This window comes from Poecilia reticulata, linkage group LG4 (genome assembly GCF_000633615.1).
Source record: "Poecilia reticulata strain Guanapo linkage group LG4, Guppy_female_1.0+MT, whole genome shotgun sequence".
In the NCBI taxonomy this organism is placed as follows: Eukaryota; Metazoa; Chordata; class Actinopteri; order Cyprinodontiformes; family Poeciliidae; genus Poecilia; species Poecilia reticulata.
The window spans coordinates 24,734,328-24,761,337 of NC_024334.1; the positions used below are offsets into that span (position 1 = coordinate 24,734,328).

The 27,010-nt window shown below is 38.6% G+C and overlaps 2 protein-coding genes across 4 annotated transcripts in view; one reads left to right on the forward strand and one right to left on the reverse strand.

Moving 5' to 3' along the window:
* Positions 1-8,829, reverse strand: part of slc44a5b (solute carrier family 44 member 5b) — a 39,646-nt gene extending 30,817 nt beyond the window's left edge. The window contains exon 1 of one of the 2 annotated variants that reach the window (XM_008407050.2): positions 8,571-8,829. In XM_008407050.2, the coding sequence (XP_008405272.1) occupies positions 8,571-8,613 (43 nt within the window). In that variant the 5' untranslated portion in view covers positions 8,614-8,829. The remainder of the gene's footprint in view (positions 1-8,570) is intronic. The other variant, XM_008407051.2, reaches the window with a different exon arrangement.
* Positions 8,830-13,297: 4,468 nt separating this feature from the next.
* st6galnac5b (ST6 (alpha-N-acetyl-neuraminyl-2,3-beta-galactosyl-1,3)-N-acetylgalactosaminide alpha-2,6-sialyltransferase 5b) lies at positions 13,298-26,473 on the forward strand. Of its 2 annotated transcripts, none has more exons than XM_017304203.1 (5): positions 13,298-13,587; positions 14,043-14,237; positions 22,715-23,124; positions 23,595-23,698; positions 25,955-26,203. In XM_017304203.1, the coding sequence occupies exons 1-5, from the start codon at positions 13,573-13,575 to the stop codon at positions 26,107-26,109; spliced, it is 879 nt and encodes a 292-aa protein (XP_017159692.1). In that variant the 5' UTR covers positions 13,298-13,572; the 3' UTR covers positions 26,110-26,203. The 2 variants fall into 2 exon arrangements, with proteins under 2 accessions (XP_017159692.1, XP_008405269.1); XM_008407047.2 differs by having other exon boundaries at positions 13,300-13,587; positions 23,595-23,702; positions 25,955-26,473.
* Positions 26,474-27,010: the final 537 nt, after the last annotated feature.

The following is a 27,010-nucleotide window of genomic DNA, read 5'->3' on the forward strand; positions in this document are numbered from 1 at the left end:
CAAAGAATGAGTGAGTCGCTGGGTAACCAAAGAATGAGTGAGTCGCTACGTTAACAAAGAATGAGTGAGTCGCTACGTTAACAAAGAATGAGTGAGTCGCTATGTAATCAAAGAATGAGTGAGTCGCTACGTAACCAAAGAATGAGTGAGCCGCTACATAATCACAGAATGAGCGAGTCACTACATAACCAAAGAATGAATGAGTTACTGGGTAATGAAAGAATGAGTGAGTCACTACGTAATCAAAGAATGAGTGAGTCACTACATAACCCAAGAATGAGTGAGTCCCCACGTAACCAAAGAATGAGTGAATCACTACGTAATCAAAGAATGAGTGAGTCCCTACGCAATCATAGAATGAGTGAGTCACTACGTAACCCAAGAATGAGTGAGTCACTACGTAACCAAAGAATGAGTAACTACGTAACCAAATGCTTAATTTGTATTTACTGTCTGATTTGCTCCAAGATCTGAAACTTTAAAGTCTATCAGGAACGCAAAACAGAAGAAATCTGAAAGAAGCAAACACTTTTTCAAAACTCTATCCATTCATAAGGTTTGCCATTTTGCCAGAGTCTTAACATTTTATTTGTAAACATGTTTTGATGTTGCCATCCCTATGCTTGTCTCCAGTAATGGCGTTCATGATGAAACAAAAAAGGTCTGCTCAGCACTCTCCCAGCAGGATTTCAGCGAACATTTGAAAACTGGCTTTTGTCTTTTCGCTTGTCCATTAAGGTGGTTTGGGAACATTACAGTGATTGTGCTCTTACAATGCAGCTGAGGCACTTTTGACAAGTGAATTTACCTTCCATTTGTTCAGACACAGAAGTCAGTCCTTCAGGAAAAGAGATGGGCAGCAAATGGACACTAAAAATAGTTGCAAGTTTCTTTTATTCCTTCAGTAGATAAATGTTGGCATGTTACTAATGTTCAAGCACAGAATTGGATTCAAGTAAATTTCGTCTGTCTAAATCCCCCACAAGAAATGACTAGAGGGTGAAGAAAAAGCACCTAAAAATATTGTTCCGTTATTTGCTGCCTTCTTTGACTGTGAATAGTCTATCCTATCTAAAATCCTTTAAAAATATATTGATTGGTCAGGCTAGGCACTCTGTAGTGTTGCTCTAAAATACATAAATAAAACATCCATTTCTGAAACTTTGTAAACGTATTTCAATAAGCTGTGTACTATGAGAATAAAAGGAAATGACTTTATTTTCACTATACTTTTATACAACAGTTGTTCAAACTTTTAGATATTATTATAAAACTTATAAGGGGAAAATTCCCCAGTTTGTAATATTAGCTGTCTAGCTGAAAGAAAAAATTGTGATAATTTTACATACACTACTCCCTGGACAGAATTCTTTGCTGTTGTTTTTGTATTTCTGAACTTGATATATTTGGAGGTAATAGCGAAATCATTGTAAATTAAGTATAAATAAACTCTGAAATGGAAGAAGATTAACTTTATAGGACCAGATGTTTTATCCTCAGCTATCAAGGTCTGTTTGGAAGACGGTATAAATTAAGTTAGTTGGAAAGAATCTCTCATCTCACTGGTAAACAGGACAGGCAATTCTTCAATGAAACAAAAATGCCTGCAAAAGTTCAACTTCATTAGTTCATTCTTTTTTCCAATGAAAAGATGTGCTGTAAAAAAGCAGATAAACCCATTTTTATCCATTAGCTCTGCATGACTGGTTGACCTGTGAGAGATACAGAATACAATACATTGAAATCTTGCCTAAGTGTCTTTGGCTGCTTGTTATTTTGTTCCTTATTTATCCCCCAAGCTACCACATCTATTTTGTTATGGGAATGGGAATAGACGCCCTGAAGGAAGTGCCAGTAATATATTATAATCGTGTCAGAATAACATTAAAGTAACAGTAAAGTTTCCCTTTTCTAAATGTACACAATTACATAATATTAAATGTGATTAATATTGGAGTGTCAGGCTTCAGATTCAATTAGGTACCTTCACGGCCACAGACAAATAAAAATAGTCACTCTTACAACAAAATAAATAGATAAATGAATAAATAAAAAATCTACATCTAAAGTATCTAAAAATCCTAGTACAGTACATTCAAACCACAAATGCCCCTCACTCCCCAATTGGACATAAATCTGAATTCTATAAATGTCATGTTTATTCATATTTGATTAAAGTATAAAAAATTCTCCAGATGGCTGAAACATAAGATTGAAAACAAACAGAAAAAATCAAAACCCAAACAATCCAGCAACAAAAACTTTGTTTCCTTCTCCTTTGTCTATCGCTCGTTAATGTCCAGACATCTTTCCGTCCTTCTGTCTTTTTATGCATTTTCCCCCTCTGGATGGCAGATCAATCATTAAAGTGCTTGTCTATATTTTAGGACCAGACAACAACATCCAAATCTCAGTGTAGTTTTACCTAGCCAAGTCCTTTGGGATCCAGTAAAGTGGATGAACATGTTCTACTCATATCCTCATGTGTTACATGACTTAGTAACCCCCTCAGTCAGCTCCTGTTGAAGCATGATGACTTTTTCCCTGTGCGCGTTTTCTGAGAGTGGTAATGATACGGCGTTAACTGACATTTCTTCACATAACAAGACTGTTGGATCTTGGCTGGGATTCAGCTCCCTAGTGTGGCATTACCGTCAGTGTCAAATGCTGACAGCAAGGCCTTCTGCTCCGAGCTGAGAAAGAGTAGTTTTGTGGCTGGGGCTTTGTGACCTTGGTTACTTCAGTGGGAGCCTCCAGGCATGCAAGTGACAGCGCTGAGTTTTTGTAAAGTGAGGCGCACTACTTCTGTAGTAGATCAGTGACAGGCTCATATGGCTCAAATCAGGATTTATTAAGACTAAAACCAGAAATAAAGGGGAAAATACCAAACTACTCATATCCTCATGTGTTACATTGAAATGCAGGCACGATGATGATATTTATCAGAGAATGCCATTTACCTATCGTGGGTTTGGTGTGTGCCAGCAGGTGATGCAGCCAATCTACAACTACATGATATTACTCTCATATTACCAGCTAAACTAGCTCATCACTGTCACCGCAATGTTTATCTGACAAAGATTTTTGCAGGAGACGGTAGGATTAAAGGGAGGGAACAACAGTACTTCTTTCTGCCTGTTATCTAGGCCATCAAGCCACTACGTTTTAAAACTGCAACGCATAGTAACAGACTAAGAACGCTGCGATACCAAACCATTGCTCTCAGCGCCCTGTCAAGACTATAAAAATGCAGTGTTTAGGGAAGCTACCCATGCGGGAAATTTGTTAATTAACAGGGTGCCCAACTCAACACTTCTATGGTGAATGGATCTCATATCTCCATTGTCATTGGACAAACCTGCTACAGAATGATTATGAGCTACTTTCCTACTTTTCTGACTGGCTGAGCATTTCCACCAGCACAATATATGCACACAGGGCCCTCGCTACAAAGTTAGAAACATTATATAATACACTGCCCTCAGGGGTACATTTAAATCTGGATGTGGAGTGGATGACGGTTGAATATGAATAACAGGCTAGCAGCTACTTTCTCTAGTTGTGATACACTGTTCGGATTTTTGGTTTTCTTCCCTGAAACGCCCTCCTAATTATTATTTTTGGTTTTTCTAATCATTCCGCACCAATAACCCACATGTACCACAATTAAAAAGTTAACTCTTTGTAGTGAACGTTCTAATTTTCATCCCAAGAAAGCAGGGGAAATGAATTCCTTAAAATCTAATTACCAGACCATATTATTTTCAATAGTATTATTAACCTTTATTTCACCAGTAAAATATCATCCCTAGTACTTTCTTAAATCTTAAAGCAGTTGACCTAGACGGCTTCTGTTCCATATCCCCTTCTAAGGCCCTCGGAGAATCCAAGGCAGGGCCAGTTACAAGCAACAGCAAAAACTTTTGGTCTTGCTATTTCTACAATTTAAATTATTATAAGGAGATTCCAGAAAAGTGCCAGAGTGACCAGAATTCATTCTGGTTTTATGAAGTTTTGAGTAACGCTGCCATGCTCCTCCCTGACATGCTGCTGGATGATAGACAAAGTGGTCCGGTCCTAAAACAAAACTGTTTTAAACTGTGGCAATCTATAAGCAGTACCATATTCTTCAAGGCACATAGTGTTGTTTTATAGCATAGTCAAGTAGATATGTTAACCTTCAGTTGTTAGAAAAATGTATGTATCAAACTTAACATAAAATAAATCTGACTTTGCGCCATTTGATTCATCGATATTGGCCTGTGTCTCTTTAAAAAGCTCCTTCTCTTTCCGACTCAACAACTCTCCAGGTATGTGTTTTTGATGAGGGAACTACATTTCAACATGATGTAACGTTTAAACAATGTATTTGTGTGTAGATATTGTTATTATAAAAGTAACAAAAGTCATTATAACTCTATTTTAACTTGTATTAAAGGTCTAATAAAAAATAAACTCAAAGTATGTTATATTATTATTTATTATTTATTCATAAATAGACAATGGGAAGTAGGCTCAACAAGCAGGATATTATTTGATCTAAAGGTGTGATGTGAAACCAAGTCAGTAATATCTGCCATTGTGAAAAGTGTTACAAAGCCAACCATTCTTATGTTTGGGGAGTTTTGTGAACCACAGTGCTGCTTCAGGACCAAGACCACTTATTGATGGAGCCATGCATTCACCTGTCGAGCAAAAAATACTGATGTAAAAGGTACTTGGAACACAAATTCACTTGAGCTATGCAGCAGGGGAATGATCTCAAGCAAGACCATCTCAGAATAAAAAAAAAACTAATAAAAAAAAAAAACATATTTAAATCTAATTGAGATCCAATGGCATAATCTGCCCTTCATGCCACAAAACTATTCAATGTGACAGAATTAAAACAATTTCACAAAGAACAGTAGCCCAAAATCCACCCACAAAAATGTAAAAGATTTACTGCCAGTTACTGTAATGCTTAATGGAAGTGGCTACAGCCATAGGTGGTACGGTCATTTATTAGGTTTATGGGGTTATAACTTTTTCACATCAGAGAAGGTTGGGTTGGGGAGCTTCTATAAACTGCATTTTATATTTACTCTGATGATCTTTGACGGTAAAATGTGTTTGATGGTCTAAACATTGAATAGTGACAAAATAGCAAAAATTGAAAGAAAATGAATAAATTAGGGGAAATATATTTTCACTGCACTGTAATAATGTCTAGCTAAATTCTCGTCCAAATTTTCTAGAAAGCAGCACTTCCGCTTGTATGACAAAGTAAAGCATATAAAATAAAAAAGAATGTATATTACATAGGCATGTATGACCCATGGGGTAACGACTTACTTTACCTTAAGTTTACACAATGTTCTCCAATGTCAAATCCATTGTAGATTATAGAGAATGAGGCTGAACTTGTGAAAGAGGAGAGACAGAGTCTGACATTCCCCGTGGTGAGCTGCATGTCTGCAGAGAACAGAGAGGATCAACTGCAGCTGACAGGCTGCAGTCTTGACTGGCAGATTGCTGGAGTCATGAGCTCTAAGGGGAGAACTGTGTCAGGATTTGGGGTGTGGGTGCCAGGAAGACACAGAAGCTATCCCCATCTGGGGATCCGTCAGAGGCCGATTTGACAATGCCTCTGTTAAATGTTGTAGTTTTTGTGATAGCCTAAACTTTTCCGGATCGTATGCTTGTTCCTGCAAGATCCCGTACTCATTCTGGTTTCTTTGAGAATTAAGCAGGGAAGCATGTTGATTTCCACTGCTATGAATAATGTATGTATGTTGCATTATAGATTAAAAAAAAAAAATCAGTTACTGATAGTTACTGATAAATCACCACTGATCAGCAGGATCAGTGGTGTCAAAGGCTTGGCTATTTATGAACTTAGTTTCCGTTCCTTAAGTGAAGTAACCAAATAAATTCAGATTCTAAATCACAGGTTTTTCATTCTGCATGAGCTTCTGTGGTCGATTCTGAACACTATACTCTGTGCTTTAAACATGTCTAGCATCATAAGATGTGTTTATCACAAACTTTTCACACCCAACAGTCATCACAGACAATAAAACTTTATAAAATTCCAGCAAAAATCAAAATCTAAGACGCATTACATTATGAAAGAAGGTTCACTGTGAAATACTTGTTATAGCAATAATCATTTAGCAATTATTGCTCTAGATCACTGTGCTGATACTATATTGTATATTGGTGCACGTGAGACTAAGCATAACTAGGAGGACTTAATGAAAACCAGCTATTGGGAAAAAAAAATCATTATTGTGGCTTGGTTTCATTAGAAAGATACTACTGCCTAAAGACAAAAGACTGCATTGCTTGGGTAATTATGAAGGTGGGTTAATGGAGAGAAAATCTGCACGTGGCCTAAATATATCTAAATCTATCATTGTGAGCTAAGAGTCACAAATACAGACTTACAGAGATTATAAATCCTTTGTTTTCGAATGTGTTAAAAAAAATGTACCAGTTTTGCCCATCAATACAGATAGCAGTGATAAGACAAGGAAGAAATGAAAATAATCAAAATAGGACACGTGGCTGCTACTTTTCTGGTGTGAAAACAAGACTGAGATTATATTAAAACATTATGCAGGAGGTAAATGGGTACAATGAAATTGAGATGGTGAGAAACAGAGAAACACCACCTCAACACTCATCATCAATATATTGTTAGCATTGCAAGATCTACTAGATAAGATAAAAGCCAAGTATCATCATTTAGAGATTCAATTTAAATATAAAATCTCTACATTTTATTTTAAATCAAATGTAAAAAAAAATCAGTCAATAGTTCAATATTTTTTTTAACTAGATAAATGATTTTAAAATGCACATCTCTGACTTAAAAGGAATCTTTTGAGCCAGCCCTTCAAAACTTCAACTTCGCAATTCCATGTATGATTGATGATGTAACGTATTGAACCACCTAAAAAACAGTAGTCAAAGAATGGATTGCTTTATTGAACTTTCTAATGGGAATAAGCTGGATGGAGGTGTAACCACTGAAAAAAGAAATGGTATCCTTTTCATCACAACTTTTGCAACTAGAAAACGTGGGGTGAACTACATGATAGCAAACAGGTGAAGTGGAAGTATTTATACTCAGCCTAAAACAACACTGCATGTTTCTTTATGCAATATGTATAGGAAGCACAAGACTCCGCAAGGATCATGAAACAATTAAAATCTTCAATTTAAGGCAATTTAGGGCCTGAAGCATGAGGACACATCGCAGAGGTGACTACAAATAGCTCAAGCAGAAAACGTTTTGACAAAACATTTCAGGATGGGACGAAGATGGTTTTTAAACATATTCTGCTTATGTTACTGAGATGTAAAACAAACAAAAAATGTTATACTTTTATGGGAAAAAAAGCTTGGAAAAATGTGTGAAATTACAATATTTATTAATAGATTAATTAAATAAAAACTTGTTGGTGGCAGCCCAGAATTGAGGTTGCCATTGTGGGCTTGAATTATGTTCACTCTTTGTCATCACCGCATAGATAGTGCTAAGGCTCAGTACTTCCATGTTAAGGGCAATTTACCCCATAACAGAGAAAAAAAATCCCACAGAAAGTACCCCAGGACAAGCACATCCCTGTTTGTTTTATTAATATATTTTATTTATTGTAGTTCTAATCGACCACCAGTCATGCCCAAGGTGCCCTCCTGAAAATGTTACAGTACTAAAAGAGCCGTTCCTTTCCACTGTAATCAGTGATGGGAATGTGAAATTGCTGCAAACTCACTACCTGGATGAAACTGTTACTGATGAATACCGAAAGTTACATTTTCCAAGGAACTGGATTAGTTCTATAATCAAATCGGACAGTAGATAATTGAATTTCAATGTATTTATGAGACTGAAATATATTTATAAATTAATATTAACCAAATCTGTTGGGCTTTGAGATTATATTTGTTGAGATTGTGAACCAACTTTACATTAAATCAACACAATTGAATTGGATGAAAATATTTAACCTTGGCAAGCTACTATGACAATCAGGTAAATAATAGCCCTGGTTTAATGCAGGGAAGCAAAGCGGTGTGGTGGCTGCACCAGAGTTAACTAGTGCTTTTTAAAGTCAATGTTGTTTCGGCTTATTTGCAATCGATTAATCAATGAGTCTCACAATTACAGACGTTCATAACCAACTGATTTTCCCAAAATAGTATAAGCAGTAATTTCACAAAGTAATATTTTGCTAGACAATTTATACCAAAACAAAGTGATAAATGTGCAAAACTAGAGCGAAAAATGACGCGGTTGTTTTAATGCTTAGTTTAAACAGACAACAGAGAGGAGACGCGACTTGCCTACTTCAATGAAACTATCCGCGTTTTAAACGTTATTCTGCCGTTACGTAGTAGATGTCAACCGTTACAATCTCTTAATTAGCATTTGATAACATAAGCTAACATCATGCAAAAGCACAGGTAACATTCAATTGCAGTTCAGGCGTAAAAAAAGATATCGTTACGTCCCGCTGTTACAGCGTTCCACAGTACAAACCCCCCCCCATAGCGTTCACAACAAAGACGAACCAACTCACCATGGTAAGGATAAGGAGATGGGGTGTCCGTGTTTCTAGCCATGGCAGTTAGTAGAACAAGCACACCACCGCCGTGTTGGTGTTGGAGACTGCATATGAGAGTCGAGGTGAGGGTCAGTTATTTTATCCAGCCGCAGTAGCAGAAACAGGGACAGCAGTCCCGTCGTGAAATAAACAAAGGCAGCCTGCACGGTCTTGGGGTCTTGGATGCTCTGAGGATGCTTCATCTACGCAGCTGAGCGTCAGTCGTGTTTACAGCGCGACGTCATTAATTATTCCAAAACGGCGTTAAAGGGGCCGCTCCACCTTCCGTGCTTCTTTGTTATGAACGACACTCGGTAATATTCCAAATGGACGAGGAGCTCGCTTATTAAATAAGACTAACAACCGACTTTTGAATACATGTTGTGAGTCTTTCTCGGAATAACTGAAGAAATGTTATCTTACAATATTTAAGATACTGACAACTATCCGAAAGTGAGTGAACTAAAGCGAGAAACACTGACCTCAGTCGGGATTCCTGCGGTATTGCATAGTTTTCTTTGTCTCTTTGTCTTTGCCTCCCCCTCAAATTCTATCAAACCCCAAAATAGGTTTCATACCTACCTCTTTACTGCCTGTTTATTTACAAATGTTGCCTTTTCCATGCAGGTAATAGTGAAAGATTTGGTATTAATGAAGTCAAAAAAAGAAACTAATCTACAAAAATAATATGTGACAGTCTGACTGAAGTCTGAATCACAAACACTGACAGTAATCGTAAGTTATATCATTTATAGAATGCCTCAGGTTTGTTTGTGTATTTGCTTTGTTTTCATACATAAGAGAATATCAATACCAATCAGACATGACAATGTGACCAGATGATCATGATTTTTTCACTATGGCACCTGCCCAATATGTAAGGCAGCATGTTAGTACATATTTTGTCCCCAATGTTGATGTGTCATATAAAGGAAAGATAGGCAAATGTGCAGATGTAAATGAGTTTGAGAATGAATAGGTCAGAGCGTCTACATAGCTGCAGCTCTTGAGAGTGGGGATGTAAAAGAATGTGGGCTACAGGCAGTTTTGATCTCATACTCATGCAAGTTTAATTTCAAAACAAAGAGCCCCACCCTGTTCCCCCTCAGTTGGGGGGAACAGAGCTCTGTGATGAAAGTGCAAGTTTCCAAAGAATGGTCATTTAGAGTGGCTGTGCTTTCCACAATCAAATCAGATGGTGATGTAGCAGTTACACCAGTTCTAGCCATGCCAATGGCAAACAGAGTCACAGTCATGTTTTTGCTGAGTGCAGTAAATGTGAGAAAACTCTTCTTGTTGAAGATGTGACTTTTCCAGACCTGGATGAATTTCTGATATGCTATGTTAAGAATGCAGAAATTTGGTGCAACACTGTCTTTCATATTGACTGTGCATCATAACAACATGATGCACAGTATAGGCAACATTAAGTAGAATTTGAAATGATGCTTTGAGAACCCCAATGATTTTCAAGTAATTTATTCTATTTTTGAACTTTTGTTAGCTGATGCTTGAAGTCTTTTGGTTTTGATACCAAAAAAAATGAGGATACCGCTGCCAGATGGACTCTTTCATTTGACAGGTAAAAATTTTTTTGTGCTCCAGTCTGCAAAAACAGATCAGTTAAGAAAAATGATAGAGAATTGTGGGAATATACAGATTTTGCAACAACATTTTTCACTTTCAGATGCATTACTAAGTTCAAGCTTTAATATTAAATTTCTGGACCTGTGGTACGTGTGCCAACAAAAATATTCTGAACACAAGCGTCTTTTCTGTTGAAATCAGGTTATGGGAACTTCAAATACAATTTTCTCTGCTCTGTTTTGAATGAAACAGGTTCATTGAAAGTCTTTTCTTTCTTTGTCAACTGGATATGCTCAACAAATCTGAGAAACAATTAACACACAGCAAATCGTAGGAAATTGCATCCATAACTAGTGCAATTGCCAGCCATGTCTGTCTTTAAAGCAATTTGCAAAAGTAGATATATTTCATTGGCTACAGAAACACAGGCATAAAAAAGACAATAACTGACCAGAATAAAACAAGAAACAAAAATCAAATATGCTAAATCAACCCAAAATGTCAGAACTGAAAGTAAACAAAATTCAAAAGCGCATGGATTCTGGTAGTCTCCAGTTTAAATCAGTTATTTTCATACTCAATATAAAAAAACATGTTCATATTTCCTTTGTGCCACATACCTGAATATATACACATTTCTTCTAACTTTCATTAAATAAAGAGCTTCTCATACATTTTCTTTGTATTTGGTTGAATGACCTTTTAAACTTCATGGCTTGTTTACTTTGAATGTACTTAGCTGAACTTCATACAATAGTTTCTGGGATTTTGGCCCATTCCTCCTGACAGAACTGGTGTAACTGAGAGATGTTTGAAGACTTTCTGCTTGTATACACACATTTTCAACTCTGCCCACAACAGAGGTCAGGGATTTTTGAGCACCATAACTGACAATTCTGTTGGTAGATTATTGACCATTTTGCAGACACAGTTTTAACTTATTGACTCATAGCTTGATGTGTCACTTCACATTTTAAAACTTTGTTCTTCAGTGCGCCAGTCCGTGCTGGTGCTAAACACCCCAGCAACATGATGCTCCCACCTCCATTCTTTGAACTTTGCTTCGTGACCTGAGGTTGACAAGCTTCCCCGATTTTCCTTGAAATGTAACAGTGGTCATTATGGCCAAAAGCTTCAATCTAATCAGACCAAAGGACATGTCTTTGTAATTTTAGAGCAGAGTCTCTACGTTTTGCCTTTCGGTTTTTTATAAATTAACCATTGCACTTCACAATGAGAATTTTCCTGTCTTCTAAATCTCACTATACTTGCCTAATAAAGTTCATCTTTATTTGGCCTGCTTGCAAATGTAAACATATATTCATATATTACACAAGGCTGATACTATTTGTCGCAACATACTATTAGCTTCTTGATTATTTTTGTTTGTTTGTTTTGTTTTGTTCAGGTTTATGTTCTACCTGAACAATGTAATAGGTAACAACAAGGGTTTCTTGTTCCAAATGCAACGCACAAGGCTAACAGCTTACCATATTCTTGTGCTGTATTTGGCTCAGCAAAAGCAGGCTGCTGACTGGTGCTTCTGTTGATAAGAGGTTGGAGTTAATTAAAAAACGCTTTTGTTCTTAGCCTTTTGCCTTGTAGTTTACTGGGTTTGCTCCCTCTGGAGCTGTGCTTTGAGATGCATTTTAGACCTCAGGGACTCCTTGAATTATAAAACAACTGACTGAAAGCTACCAATCCCTGCCAGTTCACAATGGCCAGAGGTTTCTGGATGTTATCATCTCTTCTGATGCAGGCAGTCTGATGACTGCATTTATGATGTTGCCATATGGATGACAGAGAGAGGCATCAAGCATAAAAAAAAATGCATTTGGTACTTATATTTATTTTGGAAGATTTCTTCATATAAAGCCAGCTCAGTATGACTCATATGTGAGTGCAGTGAGTCACTTCAACATACCGCTAAGTTGCTCTCCAACTACAGCAGGAATCCAGTGTTATCAAGTTGTGCAAGACTGAAATGAACACTGATGTGTAGCCAACATTTGATTGCAGTTGTCTTGGCCTCACAAGATCAGGTCTATTTAGATTGTTTTCATGTCTGCACACAGAATCCAAGGTAATGTTTTACATATATAGTCTTTTTTACAAAGACTAAGTAGCTACATCCAGTTAAAATAAGAAAGTACATTAAGATTCTATTGTCTTTTTCTACTTTAGCTGCGTAACTGGAATAAATTCAGAGGGACAGAATATCTCTCTTGGCTTTCAGAAGAGCATCTGTGTTGCGTGTGAGATGCACTGTCATTTCTTTTTTTAAAAACTGCTGCAGAATTGAAATATTCATAGTTTGGTCTGCTCACATAACTTTCTCTTGTGTTGATGTTGCATGTTTATGCTTCCCAGCCCGCACGCATATGAACCAACCATAAGAGACTCATTAAATATCTTCCAAGGTTGCATTAAATTTTCCAAGTGAAAAGTTTAACCCAAATAGCAAGTGCAGCAGACCCATGTGAATAACGCTATTTCCTTCGAGCGTGCCTTAAATAAGATGTTTTTAAAAGTAGAAGTTTGTAGCATTTGAAGCATTTTTAGTTTGTTCCCAGAGAGCAAAGCTTCTCCTCCAAAGATCTCGGCATAGTCGGCATCAAAGTATGCAGACATCATCTCAAACATGGGGAAGGAGAAGAAAAAACTGTCCACAGCTCACTGTTGAAGAAATGAGACAGATGTTGAAGAAATGAGACAGATGTTTCAGTGTGCAATTATGCCACTCAAAAAAAAACAAATCTGAAAATATTTTAAGACTTACTGTACAGAATTTATTTGATTCATTTTCTTAGATTTAAAATATGTTTTACTGCTATGTTATTTATTTACTTGAACCGGTTTGCATGCATGTTATCATGAAACTAATTTATGATGCTATTTTATTTAGATGAAAAATTTTCCCATACTCGACTGACTCAATCAGGGCAATTGATCAACAAAATAGATTGTGTGTTCTTCTTTAGAAATGCCTACAATTCTCTGCATACTTTAACACTGAGATGATTGAAAAGTCCTGATGCAGCCGCGTAGAAACCTGCACAGAAAGCACACACCGTACAGCTTCTGGAGCTCCTTGAACAGGAGACGTGCCTGTAATGAATGCCGAACACACCATCAAAACTCGTGTGTGTAAAACCAGAAACTAGAGCATGCTGGGGAGTGTGATGTGTTTAGGACCATGAGGAGCGCTTTGCAGAAGGAGGCTGGGGTAGCGGAGTATTGGAGCGTCGCCGCTCTCTGTTGCTGCGCGCTGATCCCGGCGATGCTGCCGACTCCTCCAGCGTTGCGCATGCTGAGGACTCCCTCACGCCTCTGGTTCCCGGTAGGATGAAGACTCGCCGTGCGCGCTGAAACAACGAGGGAGGGAATCAAGATGAAGATAAGAGTGGTAATTTAGACCGGGGAGCCCTGGGGAGGGAAAGTGTCTTGCAGGATTCTGTTGCGTTGTGTGGAGCTTTAGTGCCGTCTGTGCCACTCAGAAATGAGTTGCAGACTGTTCTCTATCCACTGTGACCTAATTGCACTGTGCAGCAACATATATATAATATTCATGAAAGATAATCCTAGAAGAGCTCATCCTTGTGAACTTTTGTTGTTGTTGTTGTTGTTGAGTGAAGATATAATTAGCCTGTAGCACATTAGAACTGAGCAGTCCGAAACATGCTTCCTGTTCCAAGAGCATGGTGAGCGCAGCTGAGACGCACAGCTGACGTTTCCCTTTTGCAGCTTTTAATGTGCGGTTGTTGTAATTACCATTTCTATGGTTTGAATGTCTTCTAATCTTCCTGTTAATATCATGAGATTATTGATTTATTTTTTCCCCCGTCTTTTTTCAAATGTCAGGGGGTTGGTGGCATCATCATCGTTACCATGGTTACAGGATTTATGGTTGTGTACAACAGCAGCTCTGGTGGGAGGTCGCCTTCCTCTGCGTCCAGATCACTGCATTCCCACCACGAGGACGTTCCGGCCACCAAGAGAAAGCAGAGTGTGCAAGTTTCCACTCTGGAAGGGGTTGCTGGTATCATGGACCTTAAGGTAAACATGCATCACACGTGCATAGTGAACCGCGTGAACCGTAAGATAAGGCGGTGTTGGTGTTCCCGCTAATGCCTGAATATACCCAATTTGGGGTTGTCTTGGACTTTTTATCTCAACCTGTCAGGGAACGAGAATACAACCTGCTGAATGTGACAGATAGCCAATCAGAAAGCGCGGTGACGTAAGAACAGAGGGGAATCCCAAACAGCGGACATATCGACATATCGCGCAACTGAGATCCGGTCGATATCGGAGATGATATGTGGAAATGTTTATTATTATATGTAAAGGTCCTTATTATATATGTTTATTCAGTTAAAAATGTTAACTATGAAAAAACATAGTCACCTCCAAATCATAGTGCAGCAAATAGAGCGGCTGCTCCCGTCGTCTTTTATCCACCACCTTTTCTTTTTGCTACGTCTTTTATCTCTTAAAATGACTCCACAAACTATCACTATAGTTCCCACATCGTCATCCGTGTTTGGTTATTCTAAATTCCCGTATGCTATGTTGGGTGTTTTGTGGATTTTCTTGTAGAATCGGGATGTTTGTGACTGGAATCGGTTGGTGTGGTTTGTTGCTCCTGCCCTGTGGCTGGAGACACGAACCGATCAAACCTGTTGTACTTTTATCAGCTCTGTGGTCACAGGGGTTTGGAGAATCGGCCGACAATTCTTAAATCTTGCCATCTAAACCAGACTTAAGACTCACAAGCTCTACTCATCTCCTCTCGACCACTGCCCAAAAGCAAATAATACATAAAACGGAAATATTTCATTATTTCTTGCGCGGCCCGGTACCAATTGGTCCACGGACCGGTACCTGTCCACGGACTAGGGGTTGGGACCACTGTTCTAGATCTTTCCAAAACTAATTTCCACAATTGTGTTTGTATCCAGGTCCGTTAAACAAAACAAACAAGTACTGACAGATGATTGTAAACATCAAGCAATGGATCTATATTGTCTACATGGTTAGAATGTTTATGTCTTATCATTTCAAATAAAATATGCGTTCAACAGTTTACTTGACATTTATGTAAAAGTGCCATTTTAACACTCACTTTAATAACTGGATGCATATTTCAGTCTTCTCCACAGTTTTAGTCACTAATAATACAGATTTTTTAATGTAGATCTTACACCTTCGTTTTTCAAATTTTGTATTCTCATATCTCATTTCATATCTTAAAAATGACGCATATGTAAATGAAAAACATTTGTGATCCAACTCATGGATCTGATTGGTGCTGCACAGAAAATGTGCAAAAAAAAAAATCATCTGCATTTAAACATTTGCTCTGTTTTGTCTCTGCCATAACTGGAAAGTTTTGTTTTCCGTAATCAATATCTGATTTAATTTTTGGGTATTTATTTATGTAAATTTTCCATGTTGACGGGTGCAATCAACATGAAGCTATGACACAAATTTGAAATCCATTGCACATTTTAAATATCTAATTGCTTTTCCTCTTTTAATTGTACACATTTGTGTTCAGTTCAGTATTCATGTCTGGATGCTCAGCTCAGTTAAACTGTGACCTAAAGCCAAATCAGGTCAAAGTCATAGAATGGTTCTTAAATTAAAAATGCAAGAATGAAAAATTAGAAGCTAAAGATTGAGCTTCTAAGTCGGGATCCCTCAAGGCGAGGCAACTTCATTTATGTAGCACATTTTGTCCAAAAGCAACTCAAGTGGCTCATACTAACATACTAAGATACAGATTTTTCTTAAAAAGCAAAACAAGCAAAAAGTAAACTGCCAAATAGACTAATATATCTAATATTAAACTTCTGTAAAACTGAATTCTGTTGCTGTAGTAAATTTTGATATGATCCGGCAAAAGTATTTATGCCCTCTAAACCTTTTTATACTTTTACATTACAACCACAATCATGAGTGTAGAAATAATACTTTGAAACTGCACTGAATGATGGTTGTCACAGTATTTTCCAAACATACATTTGATAAGTTTGATGTGCATTTACATTGAGGCAGGTTGGATTTAGTTTTATTTCTGTGAATCAGAGTAAAGGGGACTGAATACAAAAGTACATGTTTTTACAGTCACATAAAGGGCAAGTTGTGTAATCCAAATGGAAACACTGAGGTTTGTGGTTATAGCATGAAAAAAAGGGAATGAATACATTTTCAAGTTGCTATATAGGTTTTTGATTTGCAACATTTTGAAATAAAAACAGCAGAATTTATTTTACTAAAAAGGTTTCAGAGCACAACATTCTGACTGAAAAAATTATTTTAGATTCCAGTCCCTATCTTAAGATATAAAGTAAAAAGCCGAATTTGCTGGGGTAGTGCCAGCCCTAAATTCATCCTGTACTTTACTCCCCTTTACAATTCATAATTAATGTGTTCACCATACATTATTTAGCAACAAACGCACAAAAACTGGATGGATTTCCAGTGGAATTCCTTTTAAAATATGCTACACGTCTGCTGTGTTCTTTGTGTCTGCCTTGTGAATGCACAAGCCCATCACTCACACCCAGCGCATTGTTACCGAGCCTTCACACATCCTGCCTCCCCCTCAGAGAGAAAGACATACAGTTAGACCCTGGAGTGTTGCTCAGACAGCATTGAAGAAGGGAAGGGTTTAGAAGGAGAGCTCTTGTTTGGCTACCGCTGCCGACTGCCTAATGACCAACGAGAGGAGATCGTGAGGTTGCCGCTGATTTGGGTAGAGCTTTGTGTCAGCTGCTTAAGCTCTCTGTTGCCTCGTTTAGAATAATGCGGAGTTTGGAGTTTTGCAGCGATTTTGAGAGTCTCACCTTCCATCTTATGATAGTTTTTAGTTTCTGCTGCTGCTGTCATCCCAGAAAGACTAATCAGAGCGAACTCTGATTAGTCTTTCTGGAATGCAGAAAGGCTTATGCTCTAAAGTGGGCGCATCCGTCTGAGCGGTTCCCCTCGGTGTCATCCGAGGGCTTCTGCTGCTTGAGGGACTCTTGGCTTTGACACAAGTGCACAGACACACTCTTATGCACACATTCGCATATCTCTGGAACGCTAATGCAGACAACTCCATGCAAATGCTCAAACAGTATTAAAATTTCATACCTCGTGCTTGAAAATGAGGTCTGTTTAGTGCACTGTCTAGACCAGTTTTATGCTCTAAATCAACTCACGAGTGTGTGTTGCTTGAAGAGGCCGTGACTACAGAGCCTTTCAAAAGTATTAACACTCTCTTTCCACATTGTGTCACATTACAACAGTTCACTTCAATGTATTTCTCGACTTTACATACAAAGACAAAGTAGTGCATAGCAGTAAAGAGAAGGACAAATGATCAGTTTTTGATAACTGTACAGTATTTTCTCATGTTGTATTTTTGCCCTTAAAGTACGTGTACTTCATGTGGTTGATGTAAACCATTCTGTTTAGAATAAGACTCTGTTTATGGTCATTATCCTACGGGAAGGTGAACTTCTGCTTCGCTTTATAGCTTTTGCATCCCCCTAAAAGTATTTATCAACAAATTTTATCACCTGGGGCGCAGCTCGCTGCAGCTCCTCCAGAGTTATTATGGTTTGCTTTCCTGATTATTTATCCAATCTAAATGTCGTGTGAGTTTGTGGTATCAACACGACAAGATGTGTAAAAGTCCATTAGGTACAAAGTTTTCTGCAGCGAAATTGCAAAAGATGATTCATTATTTTTATATCAAATCATTTAAAATGTGGGTCATTGCTGTTTTACTTCCTATAGCAGCAGATTGTAATTCTTTTCCCTCCCTGACAACACAGTGTGCACTGGATCTCTCCCTGCCTTGTGCAGTGTCTGCAGGTTTTTGAAGGATGTTCCACCCGACTGTCTTCTTTTTGACAAGCTGCGGTAATAGGAGCTGCAGAGATAAGCACACGCATCCAGACGCTTCCAAATGGGTGCTTACTCTCACGTTGGAGTTTGAACTCCCTAACACACGTTTGCTAGATTCTTCTCTTCCACTCCTCATCTTTTCTTCTATGATGTTTTAGCGATCGTAGGAAACAGGTATCGACCTGTAAATTGCTGTTATCAGAGTCAATCTATGCTGGCCTTAAGAAACGCTGCTAATCACAAATCTTGTGTTAGAGCAAGAATGTGAAGCTTTGTGATGAGTCTTTTCTTCATGGGCTTTATTATATGTTGGTGTTCTAATGCACAGAATGAGATTAGGAAACCTCTTCTATTTACTCTTTAAAGTAATCTCTGAGTATGCAGAAATAGCTCATAAAACAAACTTTGCTATTTTTTTAAAAGTAGGAACTTATACATATTTACCAACCCTGCACTAAGCTTACTTCTTTGATTTATTCCCATGATGTTCACATTTTAAATCCACCTAACGGTGGGTATTAGCGGTCTTGCTCAAAAACAATTTGAAATCTACTTTCTTATTAATTTATCTTGATAATAGGACACACTACAACAAAGTTAAGTTCAGGAAATAACTTATTTCTGTAACCCTAGTTCTTTTATTACTGACAGCTTGTAATTTGACATATTCAGTCTCATTTTACACACGTTTAAGTAGCAAAGGGTGGAAATCATAGTTCCAGTTGACGACTGTGAAGATAAATTTAAATTAATTAAAAACGAAGATGACGAGCGGCATGAATACTTGCCAAGAGACAGTGAGAGAGATGAGAATGAGAGCGTGACTCAGGAAGAAGATGAGGGCATTGAGGGTGAAAGTATGCCCTTAAGAGGTTTGGAATGAGGCTGAATTTACTCTGGGACCAAAAACAAATGGGTGAAAATTATTAGCAAGCAAGTAAGCATAGAGTATGGCCTACGGAAAAGTTTATTTCATTGTCATAAATATCTAGTTAGTCTTTGAAGATCAAACAAAACAAACAAAAAAAAAGTAACAAGAGTTTGTTTTGTAGTGCATTTTCATTTAAACTGCTGAAACTACTCAACTTTTTGACACATTTATAAAATAAATAATGTTAGAACTGGAAAACATTTTTCTTTTTCACATTTGCACCATTATTATTGTACAGCGCCAAAACAAACATTGTGCTTTTTTTCCCCTGCAAAAATCCATCCATCCATCCATCCATCCATCCATCCATCCATCCATCCATCCATCCATCCATCCATCCATCCATCCAGCCGTGCGCGCGCACACACGCACGCACGCACGCACGCACGCGCACACACACACATATATACATACATACATAAAGAATATCAGAAAGCAGGAATATCAGCACTTGAAGATGTTTTCAAAACCAGCATTAAATAAAATGAGATGCCTGCACTCTGACAAGCTCTTGCAGAGGTAATCATTGTACCTCTTCCACCTGAAAAAAAAATCCTCCTCATCTTAGAGCTTAGCTGCATAAGCAGCCTTGACTGTGAATGAGCTGATTATGAAAAATGGGTCTATAGATAAACTTCAATCCAATGTAGACTTTTGGAAAATGGACTGTAAGATGAAAAAGAATTTGTCAGAGATATTTTCAGCAATGCTAGAAGAAAAGAGTTATTAAAAGAAAAAACACTTAGAGAATCATTCATATAGTGCAGCTTCACAGTGTCAAAGCTGCTGCACACACATCCTGCTGACAACTGGGAGGAATGAGGCTGGAATAAATTTAAACAGATCATTCAAAGGAAATGTTGCCGGTTCTACTTGTCTCTTTTGTTATTTTGTCTAGGAGGTTTTTTGAGGACTAATGGTTGGTATTTTTCACCATTTTGCTTTAGAACACAATTATTTTTTAATAATAAAGCAACAAGATTTGTTTTGCGTCTTATTGCATTTTATTGCGTTGTCATAAAAATGACTCCATCAGTCCTAATTTCTGATCTCCACAAAAGCCTATATTATGTGTTTGTAACTTTATGTCCTCTTTAAATTGACTAGCGTTTCACTGTGACTCAGTGCAGGTTCCTGTGCAAAAACATTGACAGTTGAGTTTTCCTCTGTTTGCTGTCATGATGTGTATTTGGGATGACGGAGATGCGTAGAGTCAGTCTGAGAGTTGTTGATGGAAATGGGAACTAGAGCTATCCTCCAACTTTCTTATTTTTCTGTTTCTCCTCTTAACCGTGTCGATTTCTATGGCCTCGTAACATTAAGCCAATGTTACCAGAGAATATGCCAATGTCTAAGAATTCTTAGACACTGCCAATAACTCTAAGCACATGGACATTTAAGAAGCATTCACCTCTTAAATTTTTAGCTATGTTCAAGTTAACTTCGAATACTTGTTCTCCCCAAAGTGCGCTGCTGCACAGCCAACATTTATTTATTCAGAGGTCTGTGGGTTGCATCTCTAGGTTTTTTCACTTGATTTTGAAAGGTCTTTTTCCTTTGATGTGAAATAATCAAGCTGTCAGAGGCTCAGGAAGCAGGAGCTGCAGAGTCACGTTCAAGGACACTTTCAGTTTCCAGCAGACTCTTTTGACTCAAATTGAAACAGTGCAGCCTCCAAACTGGCGTTTTTTTTTGTTTGTCCCATGGTTTCCCAGTTATTGAAATCACCAAATGCTTAGGAACGAGTTGGTAGGACAGTGATTAGGGAAAAGGAGTCTCTATCTTTTGTTGGTAGAAATGAAAAGAACAAAAAATGAACAGGACTTCTCCTAGCTGGAGAGAGGATAGGCGGGTTTGTGCAGTGAGGTGTGTAATTTGCTCCAACCTACCAGGTATTCAGGAATTGGGTCTGCTCACACAGAGCAGCACACGTCCTGATGAGATAGTTCCTGTGGAGAGATGGGTTGGAAAAGAAGTCTAGCTTGACTGCGGTTGTGTATTTGTTTTTTTTGTTTTTTTACAGAAGACATTATAAATTGCTGGATTTTAGCCACTTCATTTTCTGCGACCAGGAAACGCATGCAGCACAGCACGCACTCACGCCACGAAATTATTCAGTGCGCGAGTCACATGGATAGCAGTTCGGTATTGTAGATACAGCGGCACTAGCGGCAGCGCCTGCGCTGCTTGTAATCTCACCAGTGTGTATATGCAGACAGACAGACAGACTCACTCGCTCATCTATCTGCACCTCAGGAACTGGCGGAGTGTGAAGCTCAGAGCCCGGTTCAGAATTCTGATGGAGCTCTCCATTAAGGTTGGGAATAATTCATGCGGGGAGTCTTTGGGTGTTTGCTGTCGGATCATTCACCATCCGACCTCTACCTTTTCCAACTCAGAAGAGCTTGTTCGGACACACACCAAAAAAAAAAAAAATAAAAAAAAAAATCAGCCTCTCTTCAACAGAGTTGAAGCCCATGTTACAACGTTTCACTTCTTCTCCACGATGCTGATAATGCTCACCAATAACTACGTTTTTGTCAGCGTGAAGGAGATTTTGTGTGAAAGACCACTTGGATATTCAATGATAGTGCAGCGTGAGAGAAGACTTTTCATTCAGTGTGGGTTGTTATATGAAGGTAGCAGATCTGGAATAAATAGAGCCCCGAGTAAGGTCCTCCTTATGCTATGCCCCATAATCAGCAGAAATGCAGAAAGACATCAACATTTTAGGGCAGTAGCACTGCTAACACAAAAAGCATTGGACAAAGTTACTAAGTTATTGTTATAAAATTACAAACCGCTGGAATGGAGGAATCAGGAATATGGCCTGAGGGTAGGAATAGGGAAGAGTGAAACTGTAATGTTAAGACATAAAACACCAAATAGAAAAATGAGCAAGAAGCTTCTCTACTCAACTGAGACTATAAATATACTTGACCTAGACGGAAAAAAAGAAAAACTAACACTAAATCCTCCTCATATTAAAACATGGTGACAGCATCATTTCGTGGTGATACTTTCTTGTAGCAGGAACATGGAAGATGTCAGACTCAAAAGGAAGCTGGACAGTCCTGGAGGAAAACATTTTGTAGGCTGAATTAAACTTGAGACGAGGGCAGAGGTTCAGCAGAATAACAACCACAAACATACAGCCAGATGTAGGGATGCATGATATTCTCTGTACGTCCATCATTCTCTGACCTTTAGCATTTTGGACAATGCCATTTAAGTCCAGCGTGAGGATTTGCTGCCGTGAGACTCTGTCCGACTAGATAATTATTACATGAAATGCAACTTTGTAACACTTGGAATAAATAGGCCAACTTAATTGTTCTCCAAGCAGTCCTTTGAGATAGGAATATTTATCATAATAATACTAGAATGACGACATTTTAGTAATTTTTTGTGTAGCCCTAGCCAGAGTTAAACTTGAATAGTTTAAAGCATGTGTTTCTTAGTCAAACTGATGTTCACAGATGCTTATAATCCAATCTGACTAGGCTCAAACTATATGGCAAAGCTGATATAGAAACATTTTAAAAAATCTTGAGCGGTACAGTTAAAAAGATCTGAAAAGTTCTACAGATGTGAATATTTTGGGAAGGTGCTGTACCCCTGAGTGACAACAATCCAAAATATTTTTTTTAAATGTCAGCGCGATGCTGCTTTTCTTCATTTCCTTTCGATTTATTCCCTGCAGCCTCTAAAGATGCACTGCAGGACGTGCGCCCTGGTGACCAGCTCTGGCCACCTGACTGGCAGCAACAGGGGCGAGGAAATCGACCGCTCGGACTGCGTCATTCGAATGAACGACGCTCCCTGCGCGGGGCACCACCCGGACGTCGGAAGGCGCACGAGTCTCCGCGTCGTGGCTCACTCCAGCCTGCAAAGGGTGCTCCGGGGCAGACAGGAGCTGCTCAACGGGAGCCAGGACACGGTGTTCATCTTCTGGGGCCCAAGCAGCTGCATGAGACGGGACGGCAGAGGCCACGTTTACAGCAGCCTCCGACTGTTGAAACACCTGCTGCCCAAACTTAAAGTGTACACGATCTCCCGGTCCAAGATGCTGAAGTTTGATGAGTTGTTCAAGAAGGAAACAGGCATCGATAGGTAAATGTACACAAGGTGATGCTGTTATTTACTATAGAAACCGTGGGACCCAGGAAGTACTTGCGAGGACGCCAGCTCACAAAATACAAAAATAATATTTATAATACTTAGGTTTCTTTTTGTGTATAAATTACAGGCCGTTGTACTGTGGAGAAACACCGGCTGAATATAAACATTATAAAAAAAGTGGAATAAATAGATAAAGGCATTTGACTGATGTGAATTCGGCTATTCATATGAACTCATTTGCATGTAAACAATGAATCCCCAGGTTGAGAAACTGATGTGCATTAGAATGACAATTCAGTCACTCAGAGCAAATGTGTCACACTTCTTCATGTCCTTCCTCTGCTCTGCACAGTGCAGGGAAAATCTGGGGAACAGCTGCGCTTTGTTTGTAAAAGCAGGCACGCTGCGCTGCGCGTCTGTGTTTACTGAGACATGGCAATCCTCCCTTGTCTTTATTCCAGAAAGAGCTCCAACTCCTGGCTGAGCACCGGCTGGTTCACCATGGCTATGGCCCTGGAGCTGTGCGACAGGATCAACGTGTTCGGCATGGTGCCCCCCGATTTCTGTAGGTTAGTGTCTAAATCTTGTTTAATCAGGAAGCTGGGTTCCCCTGCAGTTTGTTTAAGCTTTTCACCCAGAATTGTTAGCGATGTGACAAGCACATTTTGTAAGATACCTTTGCGTACAACAGGCTTGCTCCTGTGAGGATTAAACAAACAAAAAAAATGATATAAAATCAAAAAAGATCAACAATAAAGAGTTGTTCTGACTTGTTACAAGTCTCTAATGTACTTTACTCGACTGAGATTAAATAAGGAAATGAAATATGTTGATGCTGAACCTGGGAATTCCTAAATGGGAGGCATTTAAGAATTATATTTTTACATTGCTGAGTCTCCGCCCTGTACTTCATAGAAAGCATTGTCATGCATACAAATAAGAATGCAATAATTCATGGTCTACGTTAGTAGACAACCATAGTTCATGTCAAGATTCAAGATTCAACATTCAAGAGACTTTATTGTCATTCACATCACGTGTTTACATGAGGTGGAACGAAATTGAGAGTCACGGCCCCAGTTACATCCAAATATAAAGTATAAAATATAAAAACTAGCTACAAGATCAATTGTTATAAATAGAAAAAATATTTACAAATATATAAAAACAAGAAGTAGAAAAATTAAATGTATATTAAACACAACCTGTACTTGACACAAATCTCTGCACCTCCTTTGCTGTTGACAGAAGCCCCAGTCTTCAGTCTTCGTCCAACCTTTTCCCATTACATAGCAAGTGTAATGAAAAACACTTTTGGCTTAAAAAAAAAAAAAAAAAGGAAGAAAATTGGGCATGAAACGTGAGGCGAAGGATGATTCAACTTGTAGAAACTGGAGATGAGATTCTTTATTCCGAGGCTTGGCATTGGGCTTGGAGTGGGTTAGACAGGGTCTTCTTCCCAAACTTTAATTATTTCTTCTTCCCTTTAAGGTTTTTATCTTCAAGCTAGAGATCAGATCTAAGTCTGACAAAATCAGCCCTCCGAACTGAATAGATTTTAATAAGTTTTGCAAGGTTAGAGTAGGGAAAAGGTACCAAGTCGAGATGCGCTCTGCTGATAGATTCTACTTTTTCAGTTCAAAGTTACTTCAATAAAGTTTCCAGATGTAAGTCAGTGCTTTCGCAACAGGGTTATTGCAACTTTAATATACTGCGTGTTTTTATTTTGATTTTAAGTTTAATTGCGCAGGATATATCTCAGGGTATGCATTTTAAGTTCTATAGTTTTTAAGCTTTAAAATGTTTTGTCATGGTTTTTTTGTTTTGTACGACAAAAACCTGGCATTGTTTTAAATAAAGTCACGTTGCATTTCATTTATCGCTTGCTGTTTTCACCCGGACCTCTTTACTGAAGTGCTGGGTAATGTTGTTAGCATGTTTCTCCTGCAATGAGTTAGGACTCACTGGTAATTCTGCTAGTGACATATTTCAGTACACGGCAAGTGAATTACACAAAGTTAAATCTTACAGAAGAAATCGTTCTCCAGCTTCATAAACTTTGCGCTCTGCTTTGAACGCCATAAAATCTAATGACTTCTATTTTGGCGGCTCTCTGCACCGCTTCTCCAGGACGGTGGGAATAACTGAGCCTCACGATTGGCACGTTTCTCAGGAGGTTTAGTTTGTCACATTCTCTTTGAAAAAAAAAATGGGCCAAACATTACATGAAGCTCAAGCGACTCTTCTTTTTGCAGCTCCGTTTCCTGACAACTGCGTCTGCATTTCAGCATAAGTAAATCTCATCCTATGCATCTTTAATTGTGTCTCTAACTCACCTAGAATTCAGTGAATTCTGGAGCGTGATTTTAATGTGAAAAGCATATCTTTTAACCACCATCTTTCAGTTTTAAGCAGAGTTCAGTTTGCCTTTGTCACATACAGGGCCGACGAAATGTTTGCCACTATATAGCTCTCACATTAAGCTACAAGGACACAAGAGACGATTTGAAATATGTAGGGCAGATTGCATCGACGCCCATGTGTCACACCGAGCTCCTCCACCAAGCTTGATCTGACTGAGAGCATCAGGGGAAGATGACAGCGTATAATGAATGCCTCTTTGAGCTCAGATTCTTCTGATGTCTCTGTTTTCTCTTTGTTCCTGTCTCCTTTTTTTTTCCATTCCCCGCTGTGACTCTCTTCTACTCCCCCTCTCCACCCCTGCATCTCATAATTATCCCCGCACTGTTTTCACATTCCTTCCTCGCGCTTTCACTTTCAAGTCTAACTCGTCCCTCTCTTCCTCTTTCGCCCCACGAAGATCCTCTTTACGTCCCACGGTCCCGTATCATTACTACGAGCCGTCGGGGCCAGACGAGTGCGCCATGTACCTCCTTCACGAGAGAAGTCGAAAAGGAAGCCACCACCGATTCATCACAGAGAAGACTGTGTTTTCAACCTGGGCTCAGACTCTGAACATCCACTTTTACCAGCCGGACTGGACGCCCACTCCCGCCGTCACACGTGCGAACAGCTCAGGAGCCCCAAGTCCAGTCGGATCCTGAATCTAACGTCTAGCATCATAATCATCACAATCTCCACAGACGATCCCTGCAGGAGAGAGTTTCCAGTTTCCAGAGAAAATATTCCCTCTGAGATCACTGGGAAACAACCAGGGCTGGCCCAAGGTTGAACTGGACTAGATGTGGGACACCACATTCAAGTAGGATCACACTGCAGTATTAGACTTTGTATGTATTGGGAAAAAAAACTAAAAACTTTTAGGATAAATTACCTGTTATCTGTAACTAAATAAAAAAAAAGATATATTGAAAATTCATTTCTTTTTTAGATTCATTTGCAAACTGTTACTGTGTGTGAAATGTGATGAAAAAAATGATTTAAATTAAATATTAGTAAATTAAATGTCAAATAGGTAATATATATTTAATTCTTTTTTTTCTATTTTTTAAACAGTGCTGCAAATTTCTGAGGCAAAGACTCACTGTGAATAAACCCAACAGGAATGCCAAAAATTTGTAGGCATATTATCGGCCTGCAAAGGCATTGCCAGTTCTTTGGGATCGCACCACAGCGAGAGGTATTACACACAAAAAGACGAAGCGGTTGTGGATCGACATTCATATTTCCATCAACTTATTTCCAGTATCTAAAGCAAAGCAGAGGTCACTCACCTCTGCGAAAGTTGGTTTTCATGATGCAACAATAAGAAAAATCTTGGGCGGATGTGACACCCCTGGGAGGCCAGAAGTGAAAACCGCCGCTGACCGAAAAGACCACAAAGGTTGTTCAAAATAGATATACATTTTTTTTTTGGTGATAATATTCAGTGCAATGATGAGACAAAAGTGGAACT